Genomic DNA, 25,621 nt, shown 5'->3' on the forward strand with positions numbered 1-25,621 from the left:
CAGGGCGGGGCGGCGCGGGCGGTGCAGTCACATGACGGTGCGCGGCGCTGCGGGGCGTTGCTGGCGGGGGCGGCTTGTGGCGGCGGCGCGATCATGGTGAGGGGCCGGGGCGGCGGGGGGCCGGGGCTCGGGGGCCGGGCCGCGGCGGGAGGCTGGCGGGCGCTGCGGCCCCTGGGAGCCGGCGTCGCCGCTGCCCTGTGTGCGGGTGGGAGGGGTCCGGCCCGCGGCCGCCGGTGGCCCAGGGGCAGGCCCGGCCTCGCTGGGCCTGGGGGCTGCCGCTCCAAGCTCCGTCAGCGACTGCGCTCGGGCGGGGACGGGCCTGGCCGCGCGGGGGGGCCGGAGCCGGGCCTGGGGGCCGCCGCTCGGCCCGGGCGGGGCTGAGGTGAGGGCCGGGCCCGTTGTGCCCGCGGTAACGGTTCGTGCTGCGGTCAGCGCCGCGGCGGCCGGGCGCTGCGAGTCGCCGCTGTGCCGGGTTGGGCCGAGGCGGGTGTCTCTGTTGGGGGGCAGCTGCAGCACCGGCCGCCGCAGTGGAGGCGCGTTGTGTCGCTGCCCCTGTCACAGATCTGGTTTCTGGCGCTTCTGGCGCCGTGCGTGTGTGGTGGTGTTGCCCGCGTTGCAGCCCGCCGTTCGGTCGTTCCTGACCCCCCGGGGCTGCTGTGCCAGGCTTCCCTCGCGGGCCTCCCCTACCTGCAGGCGAGGTGGGGTTGTGTTGGTGGGCCCAGCCCCAGGGAGCTGTTTGGGAGCAAATGTTGGTGTTTGCTAGAGAGGCAAACCTGAAATTGCGGCGTGGAAATAGCTCTTCTTCAGAAAAGCTTTTGCGTTTTCAATAAAAATAAGGGGATGCTCAAGTTTCCTAGTAAAATTGGAAAGTCTGTTTAGCGCGTCTTGTGTGCTATTCAATAAAATTATAGGCAGCCTAAGTGTGGAGTAGGAACTACTAACTATCTAGGCAGTGAGGCAAAGCCTGAGTGCTTTATAAAGCGGGGACTGCACAGTTCTTAGGCTTTTGGGACAGACTGTCTTTTTAAAGCTGTATGTCTCTTGGTACCAGTTTGATGCTATAACCTCTGGAGGTGTGTGAGAGGGCTGAACCTGTGAAGTTACTTGAAAGAAGACAAGAAAACATTTGATTGGGTGATGAGAGAAGCTGAATCTACATCAATAGCAGTCTGTGTCCCCATGTAAATACTTCGTGGTAGTCTTCAGCTGGAGAATGACACAACTTTCCTCTGCCTGTTGCTTCCCAGGGAACTGGCCTGAGACTTGTCTGGTTTCGTGTCCTCCTTTAAAGAATAGCTGATAACCAGGTGATTCAGAAAAAATAAATGTATAGGTGTTAAACGTGGGGGTAATCCACTCTACCAAATTAGGTTCCACTGCCATTTCCTTTGGCTGAGCTTGGTTTAAGCTGTGAAGCTGAATGACTTAGTATCTTTAACAGGATTTATTTTGAGAGGGCTCTGGCTGGTCTTGATCATCCCCTGAATAAGAAGTCTGGCCCCTTGATTCTTACTAACGTCTTTTGGCTGCTTGTGGCAGTAAATACCAATGTAAACATGTGAAAAATGTTTTTTTCTTTCTGGCTCATCTTTGAGATCCTGTACTGTGAGATGTAATAGAAGTTCTGGAGTTGCCGTCAGTATTTCAGAGTAGTAATTCCTATATAGAGTTAAACGCTTATGCATTTTTTGTTAATTCCAAGCAGTTCAGTGATTTCTACAGCAACGCATTGTGTGCATCCAGGCTTCATCTGTAAGCTGGTGGTTGTCCTGGTCCACTTCTGTAGCTAACCCATCTTCTGTCGTGGGTAACATTCATTTTAAATATCTTGGTGGTCACTGCTTGGCAGGCCGTTCTTATAAAATCCAACCAGGAGGAGGCAGAAAAACCTCCTCGGGTAAATCTCATTCGTTGTGGTACTATACACAAGTATGTGTACACAGGAGGAAAACTCATGTGTGGAAACAGGCTGTAAGCACATCAGCTATCTGAAGAATTCAAGTACTTAATCATTTGGAGATTAGATGAAAATGCACTTCAGAATGGAAGCAAAACCTTTTATTTTGTGTTATTTATACTCGGTGTCCAGCTTAAGATACCTGTGTTGCCAGAATACAGGCTATTTGGTAGGCTGCACAAACTTGCCTAGAGTTCTGCTGTATTTCAATACTACATAATTCTTTCTTTTGAGTACTGCAAGTTACCTGATTTTTTTTTTTTTTAAGTGGCATGAGCATCTTAACTAGTCAACACATGGACCCAAAATAATAACTGTCTCCAGGGTGCAGTTAAGTGTCAAGTGCAAAACTAAGTATGAATCTTATGAAGTCTTTCCATGGAGCTGAGTGTTAGAAAGTAAGTAAATCATACACAGTAGGTGTAATGTTCACTTTGCATGTTCAGGAATAGTTGGCATTCTGAGGATAGGCACGGTCCAGAATGTTTGCTGCTGTGATAATACAGTTTTCTAATTGTTATCTGCAGCATAACTTGTATTACCCACTTTGATCAGCCAGGCAGTAGAGTTCTTCTAAGCTAGTTTGGGGTTTAAAAAATTTCTTGTTTTCCCAGGCAACTTACAGTTCACTAACCTTTAGTTAGAAAAAAGAAACAAAACTTGAAACAAACAAAAAAACCACATAAAACCCCTCACCTTACACCAAAAGCCAGCTCTCCTCATCCTGTGCTGAATTCAGCTGCTGTGTCTTGTGACTTCCATAACTTGCATGTGGTAATTTAAGATAGGCCTTTCTTCAAAGCTAGAAAAAGGGTATGGTCTCTTGTACAGAAACTGCAGCTCAAAGACTGTTCTCTATCCCTTCTCTAGTCACTTGCTTCCTTGTGGCTTCGGAGGAAAAAAGGTTAGGGAATGAGTAAAGCAGAAAGCTTGTGTTCATGTTGACTCTCCTTTTTTTTTTTTTTAACCAATTGCTGTGTATTTAATGGGGGTCTTAATGGCTTCAAAATTGCTGTAAATTGCTTATGTAGTGTTCATGCAAGATTTTATACCTTATTGTACATGTTGTTGACAAAGCAGCAACATTCTGTGCCTTGATTATGGAGTATTGCTGCTCTTCTCCAATGTCAAAGCATCTTCCATTTCAAAAGCTTACGTTCAGGGTTCTTGTTTGTAGATTGGCATAGGACTTCACAGTGCAGTTGCATTTTTTGGTAAAATAGCACTTGAAAATACCACCTTGTGCAGTTAGGTTCCTAATTTGAAGTGGAAGATACAGAGCATAAACAGCTTTAGTCAATGTTGTTATCTGACAGAAAAACTAGTTTCTGGTTTGGTATGTGCTCTGCTGGCTGTCAGTGGTGGGCTTTTGCTGTTTGGTGTCTCTACTTCAGCTGCTTTTCCCCACAGCTTCCTCATGCAGGTATATGTATCAGGTTATGTGTATCTTGATGTGATCTTATGCATCACTTGATAATAACCAGGTTATATGTAGAAACCTCTATAGTTCTGTAGCTGAAAGTAGCATGCTTTCTGAAGTAGAAAGAAAATGGTAAGCTGGTAAATATTCAAACTGTGAAAGCTGAAAAGTAAGATAGAGTTGGAACTTTTTCAGTGGTACTGCTGTTAAGGTGTTTCCTCTTCGTATTGAAGTAAAGCTGCTACAAACATCACCTCAAGCTGCCACCATTGCATGCTTCTGGCACTCAGCAGTAGGTTATCAGCTGTGTGACTGAAATGCTGAGATTGTCTTTTCTTTAGATGTGAAGTACATACCCTTGTAGTAAAGACATCCTTATTTAGATCAATCACCTTCTCAGTCTTCAAATACAAACATATATGAATCTAATTTCTCTTTTAATCTTTAAGAAATACGGAAGGAAAAAAATTAATCTCTTGTGGTAACATGGAAATGCTTCTGTCTATGAATTCAGTTATGTACTTAATACAGTCCCAGTGTTGAATGCAGTGTGGGACCTTGCTACTCAATGTAGAGCAGAAATGGAAATACTACCAATATCTTACGTTGATGCAGATGGGATCTGATGCAAAGCTGACTCTGGCTCATCACAAATGGGAAGGCTAGGTCTGGCAGAGCAAGGCTCTGAAACTCCATTATTTCCCCAACTGTTGCTGAAAGGCAGGGGCTACAGTTGCATGAGAAAGCAGATAGCTTCAATTAGGTATTTCTGATGAGATAACCATTGGTATCATGTAAAGCATAGAAGCTATTATGCTTTAACTGGTGTTTTTCACGCCAAAAGTAAGGGAGCCGATGCACATGCACTCTTGCCAACTATTTCTTGGGGCTCTAGCAAATGTTTCAATCGGCGCTTTAATTTGGTGTCGCTGTCAAAAGGCCTTGTTTTTGTAGCCCTGCGTGCAGTGTTTTATCTGGTTGTAGGGTGAACTAGGTGAATGATAAGCTATCAACCATTTATTAATCAACTGAGCTAGTCTTCTAGTTTATTTGATGCTTTACAGCCTAAGTAGCTTTCTCAGCACTACATGTCCCGTGAACAACTAGGGGTGGAAGAGCAGGACTCGTAACTGTGTAAGTTAATGCCCATTAGGAGAAGGGGGCTTAGGAAGTTGTGGTTGATGTTAACATTACTGCACTGTTTCTAGCTGTGCTTTAATATAGAGAGATTTGGTGTGGTTGGAGCATATGGCATTCAGTTGAGTAGTGTTGTATCTTCTCTAAAGCACTACTGTGGGTTCAGGGAACTGCAGTGTGTGACAAATGTTCTGGCATAAACATAATTCAGCAAGTCTGTTACATGATGTTTTGATATTGATTGTTGCATACTAGTCCCAGCACTGTCATTTTCATTTTCTAGAAAGTCTGATCTGTAATGGAGTAAATAAAGCTTAGCAATTACAGTGAAGTTTTGCTGGCAGAACATACTAGCTTCACAGTTGGAGGTTTTCTAAGAGTGTAGAGTTATTGAATTGCCTGGAAAGTAGGATTTTCTAGCCATAGATTCTACTTTCACCTTTTGCTTAAATTGCTTTTTGGAAGACCTGCACTTTATGAGATTAATTATAGAGAGCACTTTCTAAGAGGTCCAGTTATTTATTAGTTGTGCATGGTTTGAAGGCACCAAGTTACTGAAGTGTTGGTTGGAAGGAACCTTTATCTCATAGTCATGCTTGTATCAGGATTATCACCAGTGTTAGATCAGATCAGCCTTAGTTTTTTCTAGCTGGGTAATTGAAAACCTTTAAGAGCAGAGTTTCACTGCGTGTGTGGGTGTTATCAGGTCATTGTCTGTTCTCTGTATGTGGAAAAGGGTAGTGGGGAGATACTGTCTGTGACTCTTACTAGGGGGATTCCAATTGCAGAACAAGAACCCAGTTAAATATGGAAGAACATGGGTGTGCTAAGGCTGCAATACTCCAGAACCATTAAGTTGCTGTTAAACTAAAACATCTCAATGTGGATGAAAAGATCACAAATTTTAATCTCAGTCCTCAAAAGATACTTGTGGAGACCCGAAGCATGGGATGTGTGGGAGAAGTTGGTACTGAAGATACTGTTTTCAAGAACACTAGACGGATGTAATTCATGGCCTGCTAGCTTGTAACAGATTTAGTTAAAAAGAGGAGACCAGGAACCTTCTGAACACAGCAGATGAGGGGAACAGGTATAAATAGTTAAAAGAATTTACTGAGGCTGCAGGCTCAGAGAACCTGCTGTACCAATTACCGAGTACATGGTATTTGTTAAGACTGGAGAAGATGTAACTGGGATGCAATATCAGTGCTTTCATCCCTGTCGATTATTTCAGAAGCCATCTGAAAACAAACTGCAGGATTGGGAGAGGCTGGGAAGCTCTAAGTTGATGCTGAAGACTGGGACCTAAACTATTGGTGGGTGGTGGTGTTTCCTTGTAACATGTTAGGAGGAAGGCTGGCTGCAGGTTGGGAGTACGTTTGGGGTTCTGATCCAAGTAAATTTGGACTAATTGGTAAACAAGTAAATTAGGTTATCCTAAAGATGCTCATAGAAATTAATCCCGTTGATCTGGTGTAGAGGGCAGGGAGCAGCTGGAGTAGGAAGAGGACTATTATAGCTTGTTTGAGGGGAAATCTAAGGTAGTAAGCAATGGATTTTATTATTATTACAAGAAAATGCAATATGATCCTTGCAAAGGTAAAAGATGTTGAAGGCCTGGAATGTGCCTCTTCCAGGAGAAGTTTAGAAGGTCACTGGGACAAGTAGGGGGCTTGAAGAGTTGTTGCTTCTCTGCAGTTTTCTATTGCCTTCTGCCAGTCAGTTCCCCCTTCTGGAAAGCACGAACTGTACTTTATCCTTTGCTTATCTGAAACTTGTTCTTAAGAGTTGTGTGGCTCATATAGCAGTTAATTGAGAACTTGTGAGTACAGGAAAGCACCTGTACAGTTGCAGTGCATGTGTGGTCTGGGCATTGCTTTGAAGCTCTGTGGAAAGAAGTAACAATGCTTCCACTCATTGTCGTGATTTCTTTGCATTCTCTTGAAGCTTTTTCTTGCCAGATACTTGCAGTGGATTCTTGGCCTCTAAATGTTAGAAGGGAGAAGTTGACCTTGTTGTGTCCCCATGGCTTTGCACTCCAAGAAGCAATGGTGCTCACAGGCTGCGCATAACTTATCTCCTCCCTGCCCTCAGGTTTTTGCAGAGTACTGGGAGCTTTCTCCCTTACATACACAGCTATTTCTGACAACTCGTGTGTGGTCACACTGCAGTGTCGCTTGCACTGATGTTCTAAACTACAGTAACCCAGTGTGAATAAAGTTATAACCAGCTTCATAAAAACAATTGTTCTGTTTTTGTTGTTTGTTGTGTTTTTTTTTTTCTTCCAGCCAACAACACAGCAATCTCCTCAGGATGAACAGGAAAAACTCCTGGATGAAGCCATTCAGGCTGTGAAGGTGCAGTCTTTCCAGATGAAGAGATGCCTGGTAAGAATGTGACTTGAAAATGCAATGAAGCTCCTTGTCTGCTAGGAGTAAAATAGTAAATCAATACTAATCTCTAGTGCTGTGAGGAAAATTAACCCTTTCTGCATCCTTCTGCCAGAGGCTTTGCAAATAAATGAGGCAGCTACTCGGAGAGGGTTGAGCCTTGAGTATTCTTTGAATGTGTTTTCTTAGTTTTGCTCCAGTATTTGACAAGATAAATTATAAAGATGCATCTTTATGATTTGTGCTTGCACTTAAGTAACCTAAACTGGGAATAACCTGCTATGGTATCAGAAGGTTATTGTTCAAATTCATTTTATATGGAACTATATGATGAGAAGCTATTCTTGTTTGTGTTCACCATACTGGTATTTTTTCTGTATAGGCTTTTCTTGGCATGAACCACAGACCATGAGACTAATAACGTAAAGTTACCTGCTACATAAGATAAATTTTGGAGTGATTAACTGTAGACTGATGCATGAATTCTTTTGTGACTGGGAAACACCACTGGCTAGGGTTGTGCTGAGATCTTTATCTTGAAATTGTAGTTGATACAGGCAGGCTTTGTCACCACACCTAGCTTTCTTGAGTTTGAGAAGCCTCTGTTTATTTGGAGAAGCTGCTGAAAGTTGCAATGAAAACTTAAATGTTCCCATATATTTTCATGTGGTTGGCCAAGCTAACTTTGCCATCAAATTACGGTAGCAAGAAAGGCAACACCTTTTCCAGTTTCTACTCTGTGGAGTGCTTTTGAAATCTTTGAAGTAGCTGCAGCTGAGCTTTTCACTGCTATCTGTGACTGAGTGTCAATATACTAAGTGGATCACACTAGCAATCCCTTCTGTTCTCCCCCCAAAACTTAATGCTGCTGCTTATAATGGGTTGAACAAGTATGTATAGGTGGTAGATTAGAAGTTTGTCTTGTATCTTGTGATGCCAGGTGATTATATGCATCAGAAGTGTAGGTTATATGCAGCTTAACAAACCATGGCTTTCAATAAGGTATTCTTGGGTGAGAAGTAGGGGAAGAGGAATCGAATTCTAACAGTGGTCTGCTGGCAGTGCAGATTCGCTGTCTACTAGAGGTTTCTTCATGAGATATGAACAAAACAACATACTATATTGACAGAGGGAGTCTGTTCTCTTTTGCTTGCTGGATAGAATCTGAGTGTTGGGTGGGAATTTATGCATAAGCAAAATTTCCTTTTAGTTTTTTCTACCATTAGTATTATAATTTATTACTGTAGTTCTGTCTTCGGGTAAGTCTCCTTACCACACTCAGGTATAATGTTCCACTTAATAAGGATGGGTAAGTACAAGCTAGATACTAAATAACTTGACTTAATTAGAATTATTGCTTTCCTGATGTTAGTCCCTGTGTGCTTTTTTAAAAAGCTGAAAGTGTAGCTTTCTAAAATACTGCAGCTGCCTAGTACTATTTCTGACTGACTACTCTTTCTTTCTTCCTCTAAAGGACAAAAACAAGCTCATGGATGCTCTGAAACATGCTTCCAACATGCTTGGTGAGCTGAGGACTTCTATGTTATCTCCAAAGAGCTATTATGAGCTCTGTATCCTTTGAAGAGGAAATGAATAGTTGAAATGCTGAATTTGGAATGAAGTGTTCATCTGCTTTTGGTACAATGGCATCTCGTTGGCCTCAGATATTTATTAGCATTTTTTTCCTTAGTATTCAGTTACCTGGATATATTGTAGAGAGCACACATTTCTTTGCTCGCTGTGGAAGTTTGTCTTTCCCCTTTAGTGCAAAGCAGGTCTTTAATGTCTTTCATATCTTCCTTTAGGAGGTTTCAGGAGTCTAGTTCTATGAAAATACCAGCTATGTAAAACAACTCTGCTTGCAGTATGGTACCCCAAACATCTGTAAAACCAACTCATATTTTGCTGGTATAAACAAATAAGATAATTATTGGTATAAGATGATAATGATCTTAGCTTCTGACCATAAGTTAGTGCCTTGATGTATTTACTTGTGCATAAGGTGGTATCTGAAGGAGAGCCTTTTTGTCAGACATGGGAATAGTATGAATATATTCAAATACTACTTTCTGCATGTGTGGATGATATTTTTCTGTGAACACAGTATGCCTTTGCTTTAGATACTCTGTTCAATCACATTAATTTGCTATCTATTTTGATTTAGGTTTTTTTTTTCCCCTCTAATATGCTAAAAATGACAATTGTAGTCTTGGGGTTAATTTTGCACATGTATCCCGATAGTGATTGTTGTTTCAGAAGTACTGCCTGCTTGGGCATGATTGTATTTGGTACAGCATCTTTCCTCCATGATGTGAATGAGCACATTACTAAGTAAATCTGTTGCAGACTTTCAAACTTAAAATCCTTAACTATGAGGAAAAGACATGGCAATTTCTGATGAACTACACTACTTGGAAGTCTACCTGACAGATGAATTTGCCAAAGGAAGGAAAGTGGCAGACCTTTATGAGCTAGTACAGTATGCTGGAAATATTATTCCAAGACTGTAAGTGTGTATATGTTAGTGTATATGTTTTTGGTTTGTTGTGGTGGTTTTTTTTAAACTGGTGAATAGTGGTCAGGCTCTGGGTTCAGGTAACGATTGACTCTGCATTCTTGCTTCACAGCAAGAAATCAGTTTGCAATGGTGAGTAGTATTTCTGTGTGTCTTAAGAGTGAATTGCTACAGGACTTCTGAGGTTTAGGCCGGGGTGCAGCTGCAGAAGGTCAGTTCTCCCTGCCAGCGTATTGATTTTGCACGTGACCAAGATGGAAGCACTTTCATCTTGGAATAAATTTAAGAGCTGGTCAGTGGAAAATTAACAAGTACCACATTCTGATCAGTGATACTGACTACACATTTATTAACTTTTTCTATTTTCTGTTAATGAACTTGTGTCTAAGGATCTGAGTCTTGGATCATCACAGTAGGTACTTCATAACTGTCTGTCTCTTTGGAGAGTAAGAAGTGTGAGAAGGAAGCTGAAAATGTCTGTAATTCTTAAAAGCTTTGTGTTTCTGAATATGTTGTTTTGGCTATGTGTTAGTGTGCTAGAGATGATATGGGAAGACTTATCTTTAGATATGTGACCGTTGGGCTGGAGTAGATCTCCTAGATATTCAGACTTCAGACTCAGATTTTCCTTGATACTTTTTAATTCCTGACTTTTGTGCCAGGAAGAGGCTTTGGAGACACCAGGCTGCATCCTCATGCAGTTTCTGGAGTCTGGGTAATGACTACCACAATATCTTCCCCCTTTGCGTGACCACTTGAGTTGTCTTCCTGCCTGCTTGGTGTAGCCCCTATTTTTGCCTGGTGGATGCTTCTGGTGCTTTCATGGAGGTTCTGCACACATCCGCGTGTGAGGCAGAGAAATGTGCAGAGAGGGTTGAAGCCTCTAAACCAAGTATGTGAAGGTTCTGAGCATTATGGTTTTTTTCTCTTAAGCTGAAGGGGAGTCTGCATATACTGGAGCGCCAGTCCTTTGCATCTTGCGTATTCCTTCTACCTGTTGCTTAATATAGAGATGCTGAAGGAATGAGTACATACTCGGGGATCTCCAAAGAGCGTAACGCCTATCCTGCTAGACTACAGTGTGCAAGAGGCTTAACTGCTTCATCATAGCAGGTTACTTATCTATATGTGCCAGAGCTGTTTTCCAGCTTATTGGAGTGCTGGAAGTATTGATGCTGCTCTGAGAGCATTCAGGACTCCATGCATGCTAAGCGTTTACACGTTCAATGTATAAAGCATTGTAATGAGGTCAAGTGGCTGTTCAGACATGCTGTGCTCTGTTGCAGAGGAGAATAGGAGTTGAAAACTGACTAAATATCCAGAATTATCCAGACCTAGAATGCTTTGGTAATACTGCCAGGATGGAAGAAAGGAACTGTTCCCTATTAAGTGTGATATTGTTACTTTACAATTTATTGTTTGATTCTGTGCCTTTTGCAGGTATCTCCTGATAACAGTAGGTGTTGTCTATGTCAAGTCATTTCCACAGTCCAGGAAAGATATTTTGAAAGACCTGGTGGAGATGTGTCGTGGTGTACAGCATCCTCTTAGAGGCCTCTTTCTTAGAAACTATCTCCTGCAGTGTACGAGGAATATCTTACCAGATGAAGGCGAGCAAGCAGAGTAAGAAAGATGGGCTGTAACTTTACAAAAATTACTGGGTTTTTTTCTGTATGGACCTAATGAAAATTTTCTGTATGACTTCAGGCTTGAGAAAAGTAGATACTTTAGAGCACTATGAACTTGACAGATATTTTGTCCATTAAGAGTTCCTTTCCAGACTAAGGTTTCTCACAAGTGAGGATATGCACCTTTCTTATGAACCTAGATATCCTACCACATGCTTCCTGACCCTCCCACCTTCTTAAAAATTGGATATTCACCAATGGATGGAAGAATGAATACCTCTAACAAGCTTTTCCTGTTTCTAACCTGTTCTCAATTGCAGCGAAGAGACTACTGGGGACATCAGTGATTCAATGGATTTTGTGCTGCTGAACTTTGCTGAGATGAACAAGCTTTGGGTGCGAATGCAACACCAGGGCCATAGTCGGGACAGAGAGAAAAGAGAGCGAGAAAGGCAGGAACTGAGAATCCTAGTAGGAACAAACCTGGTTCGCCTCAGTCAGTTGGAAGGTGTTAATGTGGAGCGATACAAGCAGGTGGGATGTCTGGCCATCCTTTCTGACTTCTGTTACTTTTTCGAATGAAACCGGTTTGGACTCCAGATCGGCAGCTTGAAGCATTAACAGCTATGCTAAAAGTTCAGTAATCCAGGTGCTTCTTGAACTCTTCACCTGAGGATAAGTTCTGAATGCTAATGAAACTGTATAATGTGTTGTGAGGCTAAGGATGTGACTCATGCATTTTTCCTATAAGCTTGTTTGTAATTTGACAAGAAATCTTAAAACTCCTTTCCTGAATCCTGTTTTACTTATAAAATAATTAGCTGGTTCAAGGAATATGTATGCATACAGCATATACGTACACATGATAGACTTTAAAAGTTAAATGAAGCTATGCTTCCCAAAGCATTCAAGAGAACTGTTATTGTATGAAATGATAGTCAAGTAAATATATTACTTAGAAGTCTGTTCCCTTGTAAGTTCTACCATATAGCTGCTGGAAACAACTTGAGTGGTACTGCTGAGACACTCAATAGTGTTATGTGCCAGCAAAGGTAGTAGCACTGATTTACTAAACCCAAACTTGGAGGTCATATAGTGTACAAAAAGGTCAGATGCTGGAGACCAGTAGATTTTTTTTTTTTTCTGAAGGATGGAACTGCTGAAAATTGGGGCTTTTTATCAGAAAGCCTTTATGTAAAGAATAAGCTGCAATATGTTAGAAATATTGCTCTGCTTGGATTAAATGCATATGTGTGAATATAAACTTAGTAATTGTAAAATCACTGCAAGACTTTTTTTTTTTTTTTTCCTAATCTAGATCGTTCTGCCTGGAATATTGGAGCAAGTTGTAAACTGCAGAGATGCTTTAGCTCAGGAGTATCTCATGGAGTGCATCATACAGGTGAGCTGCTTAAATTCAGTTGCAGTGATGGGACACGGGTACTTACTCCTATAATTTTTATCACATTCATGCTACTTTCAGCTCTTCCTTATGAACTGGAAAGCTTCCTGGGACTCTGACATAGTGGCTTGTCCCATATTTTTTTACTGGATGGGCAGAGTGGAGATTAATCCATGTTGTGTTCCTTCTGTGGCAGAAGTTTGTAAGCATCTGAGCAGCGGTGCTTGCAGTATGAATTGTAATAGGTAGCTGGGCCCTCAAGTTACTCATTCGTCTTGCATCTCTTGCTTTGTGCATTTACCCAGTCAGGGTCAGCTTGGGGAACCCTAAAGCATTTGTAGGCCAGACCCTGTTTACTATGTGGCTGTCTGCTTTAGAATTACTTTGTTGCATTTTACTGCTGTGTAACAATGGGCAAATTCAGTTTATAACTTGATGACTATTGATCTAAAACTTCAGGTTTTCCCAGATGAATTTCACCTCCAAACCCTGAACCCATTTCTCAGAGCCTGTGCTGAGCTGCACCAAAATGTGAATGTGAAAAATATAATTATTGCTTTAATTGACAGGTGAGTGACCAAGGGGGTGGAAATTGGCTCAAAATTAAGTTTTGTGTTGTGCACAAGCAGATGATAATTCTTCTACCATTTGAAAGCTTTCCATTTTTGATATCACTTACCTTCACTGTTTCTGCATCTTTATCAGCTTAACTAAGGCTGTGGAGAACATTATTTCCATAGCTTCTGCTCTCTGGACCCTGCTTCTGCAACTTCCAGTGAGACTTGCTTTAAGGACTGATTAAAACTTTTCAACAGATTAAGCCAGGAAACAACCTCTTTAGGATTGATGAATTTTGTGTTTCTGAAATAAAGTGGCAGCACTGTTCTGCTTTGACCAAAAGCCTTATTACTCAGTTACCTCTTGAAAGCTTGAAGATCCTAATGACTAAATCATTTATCAAGGGTGCTGTACCTTGCAGTTTTGATCAGAGAATATAACATAAGCCTGTTCAGGAAAGAGCGAGTAGGAAATGGAACTACCTTCTTAGTTTACTGTTACCTTCCTTGCTGTTCTCCCCAAAGTGTGTTTTTCCTGTGGAGGGACTGCTTGCACTGAAGTCAGATATGGGAGAGAAAACATAACTCACATAGGTTGGAAGAAATCTTTTAAGATCAAACTGAATTTTTGATTTGTATCCTGAAAGGAAACAACGCAGATTATCAATGAGGACTTGTACTTCGTTACTGCAGAAAGAAAGTACACTTCCATGTTTTTCTGGAACCTCGAAAAAGCCTTGTCCTTGCATTTGCACACAAACATACGTACTGCTGTATATCTGGTCTGTATACCAATGTCTGTGCTTCAGTTACCATAGGGATCTTTAGTCCCACTGGCATTTGGCAGTGAGTAGACTTGTGACTTGGTTTCTTTATCTTCTGTAATGCCTGGAGGTGGAGCATGTATGTCAGGCACGATTGGTGTAACTTAAGGTCTTGAATTTTTTACTTAACAAATACTTAGATTTTTTTCAAGGTTGTGTCAGATCTGTTCGTTCAGGACTTTGGTCTTATTGTATTATTGCAGTAATTTGTGCATTTGGCAGGGAAGCAGCTCTGCCTTCATCCAGAGAAGTTCCCAGGAATTCATTGGTTTCCTCCACTGTGCGGTGGCTGTTTTGTTCATAATTTTATTTGCTTTAAAAAAATGCACAAAAGCCACAAAACCCCCAAATCGCAAGAAACATTGCTTTAATAATCTAATTTCTTAAACTGTCTATCTTGAGACTCCTTTCAGCAAAGATCGCAGGATCTTTTGCTAGGTTCTTATGTTAGTGTGTAGCAATGCAATTCTTGCAAGAAGGCTTTCCTCCGGTAGTTTTTGCTGTCATGTCTACTGAGATGGCTTAAACAGCTTTGGTAGTGCCTCCACAGTAAGCTTGCTATTCTTACTGTTACAAACAACAGCAAGCAACTGACGAGCAGTGAACCTGCCGTCCTCCTAGTCTTACTGCTGCTGTGTTTTGTTGGGCCACTAACGGTGTCTTCCAGAGCCTTCTCATTGAGCTGTCGGACAAGGGTAGAATGGTGGTGGTGTGATGATTATCTTTGTAGTATGGCAACTTGTGCTTTTGGCTGTAACGTTGCTGCAAGTGTTGGAGGATATGAGCGGATCTGTTCATGGGATCCCTGCATGTAGGGAAGGTGTTGCTCTTGTGTTTGGATGGGGGTTGTTAGGAACAATTGTTACGCCTTTCAGGATTGTGAAGGTAAGATGTGAATCTGCCCCATACAGGTAGTGCCTGTTGGCATTTCTCATCTTTATTTCAGCTGGCATGGGATAATTGAAACTGAACATCAGTGACTACTGAGGAAGCTTGTGAAGCTTTAGTCCCTATTCCCATGGGGGTTTCCTGTTAAAGGAATCTTTCTGCAAATAGCCTTGCTGCTTTGGGATCTCTTCTTGCCTTACTAAAGCATTCACAGCTTTTAATTATGCTGCCATCTGCCTGCAACTTGATCATACTTTGTAGCATGCTGGCCTTACCCTCTGAGCTTTTGCCAAGAAGAGCTGCCTTGTCCCTTTGAGAAAAGGCAGTGATTGTTCCTTACTTTAGAAAGTCTGGTACCACCCTCATGAAGTGTAAGAGTAGTTCAGTGTCTGTTTTTCCTGGCAGTGAAGGTTTTTGGCACCTCAGCCTTTTCCTACCTGTCTTTTTGTTTCAGACCCAAAGTTCATTTAGAATCAAAGTTTAGAGACCTGTAAGAAGTAACTTAAAAAATTTTAGTTGGATACCTCTTTCTAAATATTTTTGTTGGCCTTTCTATAATTCAAAATAGAATAATCCTTTAATGATTAGAAAGCGAAGATAGCAATGCTGAGCTTTATAAGGGGATCGCTGGCCCTTCTTATAGCAATCTTCTCATCTTGTATCTGATTCCTGCGGAAGTGGTGGTTGGCATGACTTTCTCCTGTTACCGATAGAGATAGCTCTACAACGTCTTTTGGCTGCTTGCTGGATAGCAGTCTCTTGCTTTGTTTTTTTCCAAAAAAAGTTTTCTTGTCCACTTCAAATTTACTTTATGTTTCGCTATTTGCAAACAGTTCAAGTCCCAAACCTGTTGGTCTGTCTTTGGAGACAAAACATAGTTAAGTCAGTGTATTTCTTCTGTTTTTTCTCTGGAGACTGTCTTGCAGAGAATGCTGCTGGATATCAGACTTTAGTAATATCCTGCATCCTTTCCGTGATACTTGCTTTTCCTTCAGCCTACTCTGTCTCCTCCTCTGCTGGAAAGAACAGAACACTTGCTGCTAGCTGAAGAACATGGATTATGAAATGTCCTTTCTTGCTCTTTCTTCATCTTGCCATCTCTGTCAGTACTCTTTTCCAGGACTGATGTTTGCCAGACTCAGTTGCTTTTAAGGCTTCTGACTTCTGTTAATTTCCTTTTTGCTTGTAATAGAGCTTGCAAATAGACCTAAAGGACTTGCTTCTTCTGACAGTATCTCTTTCTGGCCTGTATCTGAGGAGGTGAAAAAATGTGCTGACGAAGCTGCTTCCCTTTATCTGTTACTAGGTTAGCTTTATTTGCACATCGTGAAGATGGACCTGGTATCCCCGCAGATATCAAACTGTTTGACATCTTTTCACAGCAGGTTGCTACTGTTATACAGGTATGCTGCGTATTCTTGCATGCGGTTTTGTGTTTTTTCCGAAGTTATGTGCTTTATCAACTTAGTGCTGTCTCAAATTGCAGTCTCGCCAGGACATGCCCTCAGAGGATGTGGTATCTTTGCAAGTTTCTCTCATTAACTTGGCTATGAAATGCTACCCGGACCGTGTTGACTATGTTGATAAGGTGTTGGAGACGACTGTGGAAATATTCAATAAACTTAATCTGGAACAGTAAGTCTCTTGCATTCTCTGTAGTGTGGCAATTCACACTCTAAAATCTTGACTTAGGTATTTCACATTTGGCAAGATAGCAGAGATATGTGCTTTGGATCTGTAAGATTACTGCTTTTGGGCCAAGCTACAGAGGATTGTGATAAACTACTGACTAACCAGGACTTGCTCACCTGTGCATAAATCCTACTGTGCGGCTGTACAGCTACACAATGTATATGCCAAGCTGTGTGTAGTCATTATCTATTAATCTCTTACAGCACTTTAGAGTTCTTTTGCTGAATTTGCAGCCGCAGTCTCTGCTTCTGCTATCAGCAACTTAAAACATGCATTTTTTCACTGTACGTCCTGAAGAGCAAGATATGACTTGTTTTGATGCTTTATTTTCTTTCTCCCTAGCAGCAAGTTGCTTAGATGTTGTGGTATTACATCAGAACTGGTATTGAGGCAGGCTTTAAATCTTATCTACATGTGTGAACTATTAATTAATTGTGGTTTTTGCGTATATTTTCTTTTAGTATTGCAACAAGCAGTGCTGTTTCAAAGGAGCTGACTAGACTTTTGAAAATCCCCGTTGATACTTACAACAATATCCTGACAGTCCTGAAACTAAAACATTTTCACCCACTCTTTGAATACTTTGATTATGAGTCCAGGAAGAGCATGAGTTGTTACGTGCTTAGCAATGTACTGGATTATAACACAGAAATTGTGTCCCAAGAACAGGTATGACATAAGTTAACTTGAAATTCTAGGTATTTAAACTACTGTTTGAAGATTTGAAAACACATACTAAGTGACTTCATGCAGGGCATGCTTTGTTTCCTAACCTGCATGCCCCCATCTCTCCATCTTAATAGCAGAGGCTTTATCCCATCCCCCTTGATAATTCTTCCATCTGCATTCTTAAATACCTTGTCTTTGCACATCTTGCCTAACCTCATCCTAGAGACTTCTTCTTTTAGGTTTGAACAAAGAACCTGAATCCCCTTAAAGCTAGGCCTGTTACCTGTAGAAGGCTGGAATAGTACTTTCAGAATTTGAATTTCTCTGTACTGCTCTGCTGTTCTACCTCTGCTAAGAGGACCCTTCTTCAGCGAGTAAGGCTAATACGTCCTAAAAGCATCACTAGCTAATAGACTTCCCTAGTGCTTTGTCAGCACTATGAATGGCTGTAAAGATGTTCCCAGTAGCTGTCAACTTATGCTTATAGGCTACTCAAGTTTTAAACAGAGCTTATATTGCCTTTAACAGGTTGATGCTATCATGAATTTGGTATCTACGCTGATCCAGGATCAACCGGATCAGCCTGCTGAAGATCCTGACCCTGAGGACTTTGCTGATGAGCAGAGTCTTGTGGGAAGATTTATTCATCTCTTGCGTTCTGATGACCCTGACCAACAGTATCTGGTATGGCTTCTGAATGCTTGTACTCTCTGAACTGTGCGTTTTTGTTTTGTTTACTGTACAAGACTTCAGTGTAGCTGGGAGCATCACTGCTAAGGCACTACAAACTGGGTAGAAAACATTGTGTGTGACACTTTTAAAAGTAGTTTGAAATGTAGTTTATTTGGAAGAAAAGCGGGTGAGGACTTAAAAGCTTTTGTGGACTTATTTGTCTGGTGAGGTGGCAGTTTGGATGCAACTATAATAGATTGTGTTAATTCTTAATTAACTCTGACACATAACCATCTATCTAAAAAACAGCAAGCAAAACTTAGAGCACTATGCTATTTGCATTCTCTTGGTGTCAAAATACAGAAAAAAGCTTAGAAAAAACAGCTAATGGGTTTGTCCTCAGGGATTTTAATTAGTGGAATTATATGGTCTTTATATAGAATGTAATATACTGCTGCTTAGTGGTTACAAATGTTTTTCCTCTCTGCTTGGTCTGTCCTTAATAGCAGATTTGATATGGCCTTGAAATTTACACATGACGTAATAGCGTAATAATAAATTAAATAAAAAATTAATAAAAATACTTCATAAAAATGGAATAATTTGAGTTGATCCATCAAAGCTTTATGTAGCGCTCTGTTAATCTGCTATTTCTGGCTTTGGTTTATTTCAAATTTAAATGGGCTTCCTATATTGAGAAGTATGTGTTGGGGCAGAGGGACAGGGGTATTCTGTCTATGCAAAATCCATTGGAGAAGCTGGCAGATGTGCTGAAGTTGGATGCTGTTACAGATGGCAGCAGCTAGTTAGCTGTAGTCGGAGCTTAGGCCTGAGTAGGGACTCCTGTGAGTTTACAGTTAAGTGTGCCTGAAATACAATTGGCTGACTGTTTTAAAAGTTGCAACAAGATCTTACTGTGTAAACAGTGAGACCAACATAACCCAGTCGAAGCTATACATAACATTGCTGTCGTTCTTTTAGCCTGGGTTTAAAATACTGTATAAAAATTTCTTGCTTGAACTGTAGAGCTTTGCTGCAACTTCCGTAATGGGGAGAAGCATAGCTTTAACACCTGTATGCGGGTTGGAGATGGTTGTGTTTTGGGACCTGCCCTTCACTGACTGCGTTATTTCTGAATACTGCTGGAGTACGGCAGGAAGGTCAACCAGGTCCTCATTCATTGTAAGAGCTATATGGGTTGATTATAGCTAGCAAGTACCATATTCATATAGGAGAAGCCAAGATTTATTTTTTCCTAGTGGAGAGCAAAGCTTCTCTCAAAGGGATGCTTGCCCTAAGGTAGTTGATATTTTCTTTGGTTTGGTTTTTACCCCAAAGGACTTTGCATAGCTATTTTTGCAAAGCTTCTGAACATCTGGCTGTTGTCTTTCTCGTCTACCAATGCTTAGCTTTAATCAGGTTGACCACCTTTAAATGCTGTCATGGGATTTGTCAAATTACCTTGCGGATAGAATTCTGTTAGGCTGCTTAACACCTTTTAGTAAAAATACCTAATGGCATTCTTGATCAGCATCACAAATGCTTGTATCAAATTTTCCTACATTACTGGTAGGAAAAAAAGTGAGACGATGGGATTTTCACAGTTCTTTCACAGTATCTCACTTTAAATTAGGCATTCTGTATGGAAGAGATCTGAAAAGCAAATTCAAACACCTTATCACATTACAAGTGGAAGTGGCTAATACAGTGTATAATGTGTGATGACAGATTTCTATTTATTCAGGTTACTTTACGTGAATTCTACATGTAATCTAAAAATGTGTATGGGGTTGTACACTGAGCTTCATTTCTAGTTCTTGTTTCAAAGCAGTAATGAGACTGCTGTGACCAGCAAGCAAGGTAATACCTGTGGTACCTAGCCATCTTTGTTTTGACACTTAACGCAAAACAAAAAAACCCCACTTATTAACTCTGAGCTCTAGTAGAAATCTTCTGACACTTGGTTTCAGAAGTTTTAGTGTAAAATACAGCATGTCCGAGTTTTGTCCCCTTTGAAAGGCAGTCAGGTTATTATAAACCACAAATACAATGTGGTTGCTTGGAACAGATCAATTAATTTATTTTCTGATACCTGGAGTTCTTGCTATTCCCGCCAATTCTGGTTAGGAGAATATATGAGTAATATCAATAGACAAAAGTAATCCCAGAATAAGGGGAAGGGGAGAAGCTAACAGTATAAACAAGCAGAACTCTAGTCCCTCTTCACAGGTTTAAGAGCAAGGGTGATAGGCAGAAAAGGTATCAGATTAATGTTGTGTGTGCAGCTTGTGCTCAAAACTGAGAAAGGCAATAAAAAGCTGTCATTGATGAGCATGATGCAAAACTAAAACTGGGGGGAAAGGGCAAAAGTTACAGGTGTAGCTACCAGAATGTGGCACTACAGTCCTTCTTGCAGAGCATGAGAAACCTTATTGATTTACGAGTTCGGTTTCATAAAACTTGGTTTCTTTTTTTTAATTTCTTACAGGCTACTGTAAGAAAGAAATAGTCCTATTTTGTAACTTCTGTTAGAGCTGAGGACAGAATGTATCCAGTATCATTATTAAATGCAAGCTCAGGCAACTTCCATCTCGCTGCTCAATCCAGAATGCATCTGCAGTTAATACAGTATGAGTGTTGCCTAGCACTTATTAAGCAGCTGTAGGAGAGGTTGGGGCAGACACCATATAAAAAGCTACAGAGGGACTGCACAAATTTAATTCAACTAAAGCAACTTGTTTGTAGTCTCTTCAGAATGCTGTAATTCGTCTGATGCTCCTGTTCCATAGAGCACAGATTTAAGTTATAGGTGCAAATAACACACCTCTTGCAAGAATTATCTAAGCTTACAGTGCTTCTATTTTAGATCCTAAACACAGCCCGGAAACACTTTGGTGCAGGTGGGAACCAACGTATTCGTTTTACACTGCCACCATTGGTTTTTGCTGCATACCAGCTTGCTTTTCGCTACAAAGAGAACTCCAAAGTGGTAAGTTGACCTCTAGGTAACTCTTGTATAGTATACTTGCTTCTTTTTGACTTGCTTGAAAGCGCATTTGTCTGGCTACAGTGTGCTAAAACTTGATAAAGAATGCTAGGTGGTGGTTTGGGGTTTTTTTTGCTCGAGGCAATTTTTACTTGAGGTGTGAATGTTTTCTAATTTAAGGAATATCTTTATCTATTGACATTAAATTACTTCAGCACTTAAGGAATGGTGAGGCAGAAACTGGTTAGTTGTGTTTATTCATGAAGGTGACTGTGTTTTTACATGGAGACTAGAGAACTATGAAGATGGAAGTGAGGGCATGAAACTGATTTAAATCTGGATATTAAAATTCATCAATTTCTCAATTTGTAGCTATACTGTTTCTAAAAGCAAGTGCTGCTTTGTAGGTTAACTTTACACAGTAGTTGCAAAAGCGCACACTAAACAATCGCTGATCCTCCTTGGCCCTTCAGTGCTTTCTGATTGATATAGTTAGATTAAATATGTATTTTCTCATGTTGTGGGGAAATAAGTTAAAATGCTGTTTGCTAAAATACTCCTCAAAACGAACGTTTTAAATTTCTCTTCCACTTCTGATTAATGCTCCAGACTGAACAGAATTTTTCTCCACTTAGCTAATTAGGCTTTTGCTCAGTTATGTTCTAAGCATAGCTGTAGTAACTGCAATTCAGTGTAGACTTCCAAAGAAGGTTTCTATGAGCTGGATGGAAAAATGGGACTGACTTTTGGTAAATTGAAGAAATACTTTGTGGAGACCCACTGAGGTCAACACAGTACCTCACTACTAGTTCAGTAAATAAGTGCCTGGAGTGGCGTGCAGGAGACAACAGACTGCAGCACTTAACAGATCCTATTACAGTTTAGATTCCCTTTTCCTTATAGCAGTGATCTTGTTCAAGCTTTGACTTGTTTCACTTCTCTAGGATGACAAATGGGAAAAGAAGTGCCAGAAGATCTTCTCGTTTGCTCATCAGACCATCAGTGCTTTGATCAAAGCAGAACTGGCAGAGCTGCCTCTCCGTCTCTTCCTACAAGGAGCGCTGGCTGCAGGAGAGATTGGCTTTGAGAACCATGAAACTGTGGCCTACGAATTCATGTCCCAGGTGAGTGTCCAACTATTACAGTCATTGTCCTGTGCTATCTTGAGTTTGGCTTGGGTAGGTTTCCTGAACACTGAACCGTCCAGTGTGATTAAAACATCTGAAATAATTGACAGCTAATGCTACTAGGTAGAAACTCCTCATCTTCATTCTTGCTTCCCAGGCTGCTGTGGAATTCAGCCCCATTGCTACTGATTTGAGTACTCAGTCTGACAACATGTGGTATGTTGCAATGCTGCCTCCTACTCGCATAGTTGGCTCACTGGAGGAGTGTAGCTTTCTCAACATAAAATGCTTCTTCACTGCTTCTGAGACTGTCTCCCAGCTCCTGTTATGTAGCTGGTATTACCCTGACTGCAAGAACTCTTTGGAAGTTCTTTAAAACTTGCAGTGTTCACTACTGCCGTGCTGGGCTTTGCTAATTAAAATTGTTGTGTTGAAATCTATCATAAACTATTCTGAAAATCCACGTAAACCTGTTACTTGGTCTTAAGCCTTACTTTTTGCAAAAGCCTTCCCATTTTCCTCCTCAGATAAAAGAACCAGTGTATTTAATGTTACCCACGTTGTAAGTTTTGTCCTAATATTTCTTCTAATACTGCTATTAATGCATGTTCTTAAACTGAGTCACTGATAACCTTAGCCCTTCCTCACTGTCTTGTATCAGCTGCCATTGTAGCGCAATTCTGAATGTGAGAGCACCATGACAGTTACAAACCTTCTATTAGAGAGACAGTTCAAGATTTTGTCTTGTGTTCTCTCAAGGCTCTGCATCTGTGTGCTCTTGGTACCTACCCTGTGTCACTGACCTACCGCTCAACTTCTGCTCTACTGTTCTGTGTGTTTTAAAGAGCTAAATCCTCTTCAGGGACTATTTCTACTACTAAAGTTCTGTATTTGAACAGATGTGTGAAATGAAGAAAAACTAAGTCTTCAGATTATATGTAGGATCACATGTCTTTACTGTGACCACTTAAGTAAGAAGTATTTCTTGCAAGACTTATTTCCAGTATGTGGACTTAACTTGATTTTGGCGCTCCCAGTAAAAGATAGTTTTTCCTGCCTGAAGCTTTTAACAAATGTAAAACTGGACACTTTCCTGCCATGTCACTAGCAAGTGTGATTTGTAGGGTTTTTTTCTGATGTGTTCTAAAGCAGTGATAGCCATGCTTTCTCCCTTGACTAGGCCTTCTCTCTATATGAAGATGAAATCAGTGATTCAAAAGCACAGCTGGCTGCAATCACCTTGATAATTGGGACGTTCGAGAGGATGAAGTGCTTCAGTGAAGAGAACCACGAGCCGTTAAGGACTCAGTGTGCATTAGCAGCCTCTAAGCTCCTTAAGAAGCCAGACCAATGCCGGGCTGTGAGCACTTGCGCCCATCTGTTTTGGTCTGGCAGAAATACTGACAAGAATGGAGAGGAGGTAAGAATAAAGTGGCAGCAGTGTAACACGTCCTGCCTTTCTTCTGCCTTACTCCTAAAGTAGGTATATCACTTAGTGATGCAGATTCAGTTGGAATGTGTTTTAATGTGTAACTTTTGGTTTTTTCCTTCTAGCTTCATGGAGGAAAAAGAGTGATGGAGTGCCTAAAGAAGGCTCTGAAGATAGCAAATCAGTGCATGGACCCTTCTCTGCAAGTCCAACTTTTCATAGAAATTCTGAATAGATATATCTATTTTTATGAAAAGGAAAACGAGGCGGTGAGCAGAAGTGCATTCTCTATTGTGTCTTTTTAAAAGAGCATTTCTTTAAGCTGTTCTTACACCCCAAATCATGTCTCTTCAACTTGCTCTGTGGTGTCTGAGAGGCACAAGTTCTAGTAATAGAGTAGTCAGTTCTTCATACGGTAGTAAAACTGTGGATAAAACATCATTCTTCTTACATGGGGGAAACCACTAAATGTTTGCAGTTTATTTATGAACTTAAATATTGAGACTTGGTTACCTGAATTATTTATAACATCAAAACTTACTAGGGCTTAGAATTTTACTACTTCCTCATCTAACTTGAGAGGTACCTAAATTAATATGTACAAAAGGAAAAGAACATTCTTATAGCTGTCTAACGTCACTGCTGAGTGCGCCACAAATAGTTAGTGTAAGCTTTAACTTCAAGAAATAAATCTGGCATCTCATGGACCAGCTGAAATTCTGCCTCTGCAATTTGAGAGTTCCTCATAATTTTCTGTTAGCGGGTAACTAGAAAACTTAGAGAGTTTAGAAAAGCTGCTTGGCCAAGTGGAGATCAGCATCCTATCTGATGTCATCATTTAATCAAGAGCAGATGTTAACGAATACAGTGTAGTCCTGAGAGAATGTCTGAAGATATTTTAGGGATTTGCTGACTTTCCAGCAACTGAACTGGCTTTATGCTATAGTAGTGCCCTAGTATAGGAGATGCTGTATCTGATGGAGATGAAAATAAAACTTAGAATTTCAAAGCACTTTGCAAATGTAAAAATAGTCTCTGAACACCACCAATGCAGTGGTGGTCTGCATTGCATTCTGGGCTGTGTTCTGTGTATGCTGGACTTAACACCACAAGCAGCAGTTCTTTCCTATGTAATGACATGGTCACTAAGAGTAACTTTAAATCTCATACTACCATCCTGACTGACTTCGCAATTTCTAAGAACTGTCCAAATACCAATAGTTTAGAGACAAGTCTGTTAAAACTAACGTCAATGCACTTACATACAGGTCTTGCTGATGACTTCCGTTTTATGTTCTCCTGTAGGTGACAATTCAGGTTTTGAATCAACTTATACAGAAGATCAGAGAAGATCTCCCAAACCTTGAGTCTACTGAAGAAACAGAACAAATTAACAAACACTTTCACAACACACTGGAGCACTTGCGTCTGAGGAGGGAATCACCAGAATCTGAGGGGCCAATTTATGAAGGTCTTGTTCTTTAGGAAGATACACACTGTACTTATTTCTTTTCATTTACATACCGTACGTTTGGGTTTTTTTTTTTTAAGATAGATTCTTAGGTTGTGCCTTTCAGAAATGTCAAGTTAAGTTAACATTTATGTGTTCAGTCTGGCACTTCAAACACTTGTGTTGAGTACTCTAACAAATTTGAAAGGTTGGACCAGCAACTACAGGTTTCATCAGTTAGCATGGCTGAAACTTTCTTTGAAATCCATGTGACATGGTAGGGCTCTTCTGGTTCTGATTTCTCTTCTGTCTGTTCACTGTTGCTTCTGTAGCACTAGAATTCTAAACTGGCAGTGACTGTCATCTGAAACTGTGTCTGATCCTTACAGAGCATCAGATTTTTGGGAATATTGTACGTCAGATTCTGCTTGTGCTTTTCTTTTAATGCAAGTTAAGACTAAGTGTAATATTTTTCCCTAAAAACTAGAATATATTAATGCATGTTTGGAGAGTTTTAAAGTACCATGTTCAAAAACAGAAGTTATATTTTGCATATTAAGGCTCTGTGACATTCAGTGAGGGCCAGTACTGTGCACAGGGCATATTTATCAAGATAATTTTGTTCCAAATAGTATAAAAAATAGAGAAATTGCAATCTATATAGATATGTATAACCTTCATTACTGTAAATTTAGGGGAAAATGCATTACACAAGTTTATTCAGTATCATGATTTTGCACCAGTGAAACAATAAAGTTGCTATTAACATCTGTTGTTTCATGTCTCTTCAGAGCCCATTGTGAACCCAATGCTAATGTGGAACCTTCTGATTGTTGGGACAGAAAAATCAAGGCAGAGTTGGGCAAGCAGGGAGGAGG

At 40.7% G+C, this 25,621-nt stretch overlaps 1 protein-coding gene across 1 annotated transcript; it reads left to right on the top strand.

The window, feature by feature from the left end:
• Positions 1 to 22: 22 nt before the first annotated feature.
• On the top strand, positions 23 to 25,511 carry VPS35 (VPS35 retromer complex component). The gene is made up of 17 exons (XM_055726632.1): positions 23 to 96; positions 6,803 to 6,901; positions 8,379 to 8,475; positions 9,287 to 9,410; positions 10,860 to 11,042; positions 11,368 to 11,581; positions 12,366 to 12,449; positions 12,909 to 13,018; positions 16,025 to 16,121; positions 16,205 to 16,353; positions 16,872 to 17,079; positions 17,608 to 17,763; positions 20,618 to 20,740; positions 21,682 to 21,861; positions 23,045 to 23,284; positions 23,419 to 23,562; positions 24,599 to 25,511. The coding sequence occupies exons 1-17, from the start codon at positions 94 to 96 to the stop codon at positions 24,776 to 24,778; spliced, it is 2,391 nt and encodes a 796-aa protein (XP_055582607.1). The 5' UTR covers positions 23 to 93; the 3' UTR covers positions 24,779 to 25,511.
• The last annotated feature ends 110 nt before the right edge of the window (positions 25,512 to 25,621 follow it).

Source organism: Falco cherrug, chromosome 14 (assembly GCF_023634085.1).
Source record: "Falco cherrug isolate bFalChe1 chromosome 14, bFalChe1.pri, whole genome shotgun sequence".
Classification (NCBI taxonomy): Eukaryota; Metazoa; Chordata; class Aves; order Falconiformes; family Falconidae; genus Falco; species Falco cherrug.

What these genes read in the sequence shown, in the direction of transcription:
- VPS35 (XM_055726632.1), top strand. An exon ending in TCCAGATGAAGAGATGCCTG is followed by an intron (nt 6,902 to 8,378) that starts GTAAGAATGTGA and finishes CTTCCTCTAAAG; the next exon opens with GACAAAAACAAGCTCATGGA. An exon ending in ACCCTGACCAACAGTATCTG is followed by an intron (nt 17,764 to 20,617) that starts GTATGGCTTCTG and finishes CTTCTATTTTAG; the next exon opens with ATCCTAAACACAGCCCGGAA.